The 6,719-nt window shown below is 45.6% G+C and overlaps 1 protein-coding gene across 1 annotated transcript; it reads left to right on the forward strand.

Annotated features, from left to right (window-relative positions):
- Window positions 1-1,422: 1,422 nt before the first annotated feature.
- LOC149844038 (uncharacterized) lies at window positions 1,423-5,743 on the forward strand. Its single transcript, XM_090000278.1, has 2 exons — window positions 1,423-2,947; window positions 3,862-5,743. Exons 1-2 carry the CDS (start codon window positions 1,563-1,565, stop codon window positions 5,339-5,341), a joined length of 2,865 nt encoding a protein of 954 aa, XP_089856404.1. The 5' UTR covers window positions 1,423-1,562; the 3' UTR covers window positions 5,342-5,743.
- The last annotated feature ends 976 nt before the right edge of the window (window positions 5,744-6,719 follow it).

Genomic DNA, 6,719 nt, shown 5'->3' on the forward strand with positions numbered 1-6,719 from the left:
ATGCCTAGTCGCCACCCTGAAAGGTTTGGACCATTCTTCAAATATCCTGAAATTGAGCTCTTTTAAACTGCCTACCAAGCTTTGACTAGCCAGTATCGCCAGACAAAATACCATTAAATATTTTCTTGACTGCATCACTGCTATACACCTCGTCTTGCGTTACGGTACAAGTGAAAGATCACACAATTGGAAAGGGTACTTATGTAAAATTGTTTTTCTACTCATTCTCTCAAAGCGCGCCAAATTAACACGTGTTAGTCAACAACGTACTCAAGACGATATGCCACGTGGCAGCCAGCTTGGACAGGATCGGGTGGGTGCGTATGAGTCGACGTGTACTTATATAAGGCCCGCGAAAGCGAGAGAGAAAGAGAGGAACGTGATGTCTCCCAAGTCCTAACGAGAGCACCGTCTCTGCGGAGACTCTCTAGTCTCTTTCTATCTTTCCGGCGGATCCAGCCATTTTCCGGCGAGATCTTTTCCGGAGACCGACGGCATTTCAGCTGAGATCTGTCGGCATTCCTGAGTCTGCAAAGCCAGGGGTGTGCCTGAAGGCGAACGGAACTCTCTTTTAAGGTGGGAGATCTTCGGCTTTCTGTCGGAAATCGATGGTTTCCGGCGAATAGAGTGGGTTTCCCGGAGGTAGAAGTCGTAATGTTGAGAAAATGATGCTTCTGAGTTCAGGCATCGAGTGGTTTTCTCGAGTTCGGTGCTTCCGAAGGTTGGCATTTTCCGCACGGTGAAAAAATCGTGCGTTTCTTGCATTTCTTTACTCGTCTTCCATACGGTGGCAGTGTGAGGAAGTCGTCGAGTTCCAGAACGATCTCTCTCCCGGCCTCAACCAGACAAGACCAAAATCGCGATTTTTTCTTCTGACGGGATGTTAGAGTCGGCTTCCTGATCGTTCGAGCCGTCTCCGCTCAGAAATCGTTCCTTACAATAACTCGGCGTTGTGGAGCGCCGGTGCGTGCTCAAACTCCCGGGCATTTTCTTGGCGTTCTCCGGAGATCTTCCGTCATTTTTCTGCGGACTCGACGGAAAGATCGGCGATTCTGGAGCTCGGAGAACGAAATCGTGTCTGGATAAAAAAATCACTTCCTTTCACCATTTGTGTATCATTTCCACTCCACGCTAGTTCCTTCAGTTCCCTATCCCGATCGCAGGAACGAATCTGAACTTTCCAGATTCTAGATCGCCGTTTTCCTCTGCTTGAGAGTTGTTCGCTCAGTCTTCTTGCTCCTCATTTTCAATCGTTAAAGATCGGCGTTCTACTCGCCTCTAACGTCTGGCAAAACTCCGATTTCGAGTCGGAGCGTGTGATAAATCTCGATTTCAGGAAGTTTGTGCGATTTTTTGCTGCTCCATCCAAACGAGATCTTATGGAATGACCATACTCATCTTCTCGGGAAGAAAAATCTCATCTTCTTGCAATTTTTAAACGATCAGGCAGGAAAAGAGAAAAGCCTGAAGGAGTTCACTCTCTTGCCACTTCCATTACCTCAGAAACATCCGGAACTACGAATCGGAGGAGATGGAGTCGTAGCTGCATCATCGTCTCAACGATGGGAACGTTCTCGAACATTCTAATGCTCTTCCTACTGGCCTTCCTCCTCGCCTTCCCGTCGGCGATCTCGAGCGACCCCACGCTCAACGACGATGTCCTCGGCCTCATCGTCTTCAAGGCCGAGCTCCACGACCCGACTTCCGCCTTGGCATCGTGGACGGAAGACGACGACTCGCCTTGCAACTGGGCGGGGGTGAGGTGCAACCCCAGTACCGGCCGAGTCACCGAACTTGTCCTCGACGGCTTCTCCCTGGCAGGAAAGATCGGCCGTGGGCTCGCCCGGCTTCAATCGCTGCGCATATTGTCTCTCGCCAGGAACAACCTCACCGGAACGATTAGCTCCGACCTCTCCCTTGTTAAAACCCTAAAAGTCGTGGACCTGACCGAGAACCGACTCTCCGGATCGATCCCCGCAGAGTTCTTTGAGCGGTGTTCGGCACTCCGAGTCCTTTCCCTTGGACACAACTCTCTTGACGGTCAGATTCCTACGAGTTTGAGCTCATGCTTGACACTAGCTGAGCTCAATCTCTCCTCTAATTCTCTTTCTGGAGAGCTGCCTGATCGGATTTGGTCATTAACTGGACTACGCACACTCGATTTGTCGAGGAATTCTTTGGTGGGCACTATTCCTCCCGGGGTTAAAGCTCTCACTGACTTGAGAACGTTGGACTTGAGCGGGAACAAGTTTTCTGGCAACATTCCGGATGATATTGGTGGGTGTCCGTTTCTGAAAACTGTGAATTTTGGTGATAATGGGTTCTCGGGCATCTTACCAGACTCAATCCAGATACTTTCTGCTCTTAATTCACTCAGAGTGCATATAAATCTGTTGAATGGTGAAATTCCAGCATGGGTTGGGGGACTGAAGGCGTTGGATACCCTGGACTTTTCGAGCAATGGGTTTTCCGGTGAAATACCGGAGGTGATTGGGGAACTGGTGTTGCTCAAAAGCTTGAACCTTTCAGGCAACCGGCTTGTTGGCAAAATACCGGACAGTTTGAAGAATTGCGAGAATCTTTCTGTTATAGATTTTAGCCAGAATGGCTTCACTGGGAAAGTGCCACAGTGGATTTTTGGATTGGGCTCGCAGAGCGACTCCCATTTGAGTGATACTGCCAACGGAGAGATACTTCCTTCGGCTCCTGGATCTGGGATTCTTGAGATTTTGGATTTGTCAGACAATGGGTTCTCCGGTGAACTGCCATCAGAGATTGGATTTTCCCCCAAGTTGGAATTGTTGAATGTGTCGGGAAATTCACTTGGCCCAAATATTCCAGCGAGCATCGGAGTATTGAAGATCTTACAAGTATTGGATCTTAGTAAGAATCAGTTCGGTGGTAGCATTCCTTCCACTTTGGGAAAATGCTGGTCTCTAACTACACTGTGAGTCTCTGTCTCTGTCTCTCTCTCTCTCTCTCTCTCTCTCGAAGCACACTCCTGACTCAACATTTAACCTTTTTGTTTCTCTTTGTATTTGGAATTTGGACAATATATTTTGTGGTTACAAATTTCATTACTTTGACACGCATAGAGAAAATTCTGGCTGATTGTTGTTTACTTCTTATCTGGAACTTGAAATCTATTTTTGTGGTTAGAAAGTGCATCGCTTTGACTTTCATAGAGATATTGCGATTTCCCACTTAAATCAAGTGCAACAACAAATTGACATTGACAGCTCCAACTGTTGAACATAATCGGATTTAATAATGGGAAAACAAACATTTGGCTTAGTCCATTTGGCATCTTTTGACATTTATAGCCTACATTGAGGAGTTAATCCGAGTAAACACATATGTGGCTAATTTTTCCTTTTTACGTTCTGCTTATGTGAAAAAAATGGCACCGTGAACATTTACAGAAAAATTTTCCTTTTATGTTCTGCTTATGAGATTACTAAGTAGAGGTTGCATGGACCCTGCCACATACTCGATTTGATGACACTCGAATTGCAATACACTGATGAATGCATTACGGCTGCTATTCAATATTTAGTAACTTTTAACTTTGATAAGAAATAGCAACTTCAACTTTTATAAGAAACATCCCCGTGTTTTAACATTTACGAAAAAAATTTACGTTCTGCTATGTGATTTTTTTTCGATATTCATAGACACTGCCACATTTTTTATTGGATAACATTCAATTGCAAAACAGTGATGAATGGGTAATGCCTGGTTGTTTTATTCTGTCTAAGAAATGGTGTTATCTTGTCCATTTATGGTCTATGCAATTTTAGAAATACATGATAATAATTGTTCTATTTCCTGATTTAATTCCTTTTTTCTTGATTAATTCAGGATTTTATCCCATAACAGCCTCACTGGACCCATTCCCAGTGACTTAGGTGACCTCTCCAAACTCCAGATATTAGATCTCTCCGTTAACAATCTCACAGGCCAAGTTCCTCAGCAGCTTGAAATTCTCTCCTACCTGCATTTTCTCAACCTGTCACAAAACAATTTTCAAGGCGATCTCCCAGCCTCTGGCATCTTCTCCATGCTTCCTCCTGTTGATTTTGCTAGAAACCCTTCTCTGTGTGTCTCTCGCCTGAACAAGTCCTGTCCTCCTGTTCTCCCCAAACCCATTGTTCTCAACCCCAACTCCACAACTGTCACCTCTTCCACTGCTTCAGGCACCACTACCACCCCCTCTGATCTCCGGCACAAGAAAATCATCCTCAGCATCTCCACACTTGTTGCCATCTCCGCTGCAGCGGCAATTGTTCTTGGTGTTATTGCTGTCACTGTCCTCAACCTCCAAACACGTTCTGCCTCTCCTGCGCCTACGCATGCCCATCTCGATTCTCTCAGTGGCTCTCCCAGTACAGATGGAGCTGTTGGTGCTGGTGGTGCGTATGGTAAGCTTGTCATGTTTTCCGGTGAAGGTGATTTCAGTGCTGGTGCACATGCACTGCTTAACAAGGACTGTGAGCTTGGCCGTGGTGGATTTGGCACAGTCTACCGCACTGTCCTTCGAGATGGGTGCGCAGTAGCAATAAAGAAACTGACAGTGTCCAGTCTGGTGAAGTCCCAAGAAGATTTCGAGGAAGAAGTGAGGACGCTTGGAAGAATCAACCACCCCAACCTTGTTCAACTCCAAGGTTATTATTGGACTCCCCAGCTGCAACTCCTCATTTATGAATACGTCTCTGGTGGTAGCCTCTATAGTCTTCTCCATGAAGAGCAAACTGGCAATTGCTTCACATGGTCAGAGAGGTTTGATATAATCTTAGGGATCGCAAAGGGTTTAGAGAACCTGCACCAATCTTGCAGGCCACCGGTAATCCATTACAACCTGAAATCAAGCAATGTATTGATCGATGGTCGAACACGGGAGGCAAAGGTGGCTGATTTTGGGTTGGCGAAGTTGCTGCCTATGCTAGACCGCTATGTGCTTAGCAGCAAGATACAAAGTGCTCTTGGGTACATGGCACCAGAGTTTGCATGCAGGTCAGTGAAGATCAATGAAAAGTGCGACGTGTATGGCTTCGGAGTGTTGGTTTTGGAGGTGGTGACGGGGAAGAGGCCCGTGGAGTACATGGAGGATGATGTGGTGGTGCTAATTGATGGGGTCAGGAGAGCTCTAGATGAAGGGAGAATTGCAGAATGGGTAGATGCTAGAATGGGTGGCAAGTTTCCAGCAGAGGAAGTCGTGCCTGTGGTGAAGTTGGGTTTGATATGTACCTCACAGCTGCCATCAAATAGGCCGGCAATGGGGGAGGTGGTTCACATACTCGAATTGATACGGTGTCCGGCAGAGAGCCGAGAGGAATTTTAATTAGTTAAAGAGGAATCCAGTTTTTCCGGGGAAGAGGAATCCGATTTGTTTGCGTCTGGGCATGAAAACAGCAGACCATATTTTTCCATCATAGAATGCCTGAAGAAGAAGAATGAATGAAGAATGATCTGCAAATTAAGTTGGTATTTTCCTGAGTTTGTGTTTTCTACTTTTCTTTTTTCACCATTTTGTTTTTCTCTTTGGATGTCTGAGACTGATTATCGGATTCCTTTTCACCGGATGAAGACCCACCCTTTTGTGTTCTACTTTCCTTGGATAAAATTCTGCTAGTGATTTGGTAATGTTCTTATGTTTGGTTACTATGAGTTGCATGTTCACCCAAAGGGAAATTGAAGCGAAAGCTTCCTTTGTTCTAAAGCAAGGAATCCCTTTTTCACTTCTCTGCATCTTTTCTGGATACCTATCCTAGTCTTTTTGCTTTTTCTTTCAGTTGTTGCGCCTGAAATGATTCAGCCAAGGGACAATGCCCTCTCTTTTTAATAATTAAATTGCCCTTGGAGGTAGAAAGCCTACTCATTTCACCACATGGGTATTCAATTCATGAACTCTCGTATCATAGGGATGATTATAACAGCCGTGGAAAGCTAATGCCTAATTTCCATACAATTTTTTAAGAGTAATGATGATGAGAAAAAAATTGTGCAGATAACTGGTCGACCCTACTGTTTTCCCGTCCACTACATCAGGCAGCTGCTCCATCTTGTCTTTCACATACCAAGTATGTAGGATTGTAGCTCTCTCTCTCTCTCTCTCTCTCTCTCTCTCTCTATATATATATATATATATATATATATATATATATATATATATATATATATATATATATATATATATAATCGCTGGAATATGAGAACTGAAAATATAAGAACTTTTCAGAACCACTCTCAGCCGTTCGATTCAGTCTAATCGTACGGCTGAGAGTGGTCACTTTAACCCTTCCCTCCCCCCTCTCTCTGGAAAATCCCCAAATCCCCCGCCTGCTTTCCCCGTCTCGCCGACGCTCTCTCTCCGCCTTCCCTCTCTCGCCGGCTTCCCTCGTTGCTGGTCCTCTCTATCTCACCGCGTTTCCTTTCTCGCCGGCGATCGTCCACCCTCACACCATGTTCCTCTTTCTTGCAGAAGATCTCTCTCTCTCTCTCTCTCTCGTCTTGTTCCCATTTCGACAGCCGGCGATCTCTCTCTCTCTCTCGTTGTGTTTCCATTTTGACAGCGGCGCAAGAAGGTCCCTGCAGCTGTCTCGCCGACTATCTCTCTCCCGCTGGTTAGCCGTGGTAGTTTCGGTCATCTTTATAAGTTTTTGTTTATGTTGAGGGCCCAAGTGAGTGTCAATAGTGGAAATTAGAGACTCCATGGCGCG

Source organism: Nuphar pumila, chromosome 3 (genome assembly GCF_984573655.1).
Source record: "Nuphar pumila chromosome 3, dmNupPumi1.hap1.1, whole genome shotgun sequence".
In the NCBI taxonomy this organism is placed as follows: Eukaryota; Viridiplantae; Streptophyta; class Magnoliopsida; order Nymphaeales; family Nymphaeaceae; genus Nuphar; species Nuphar pumila.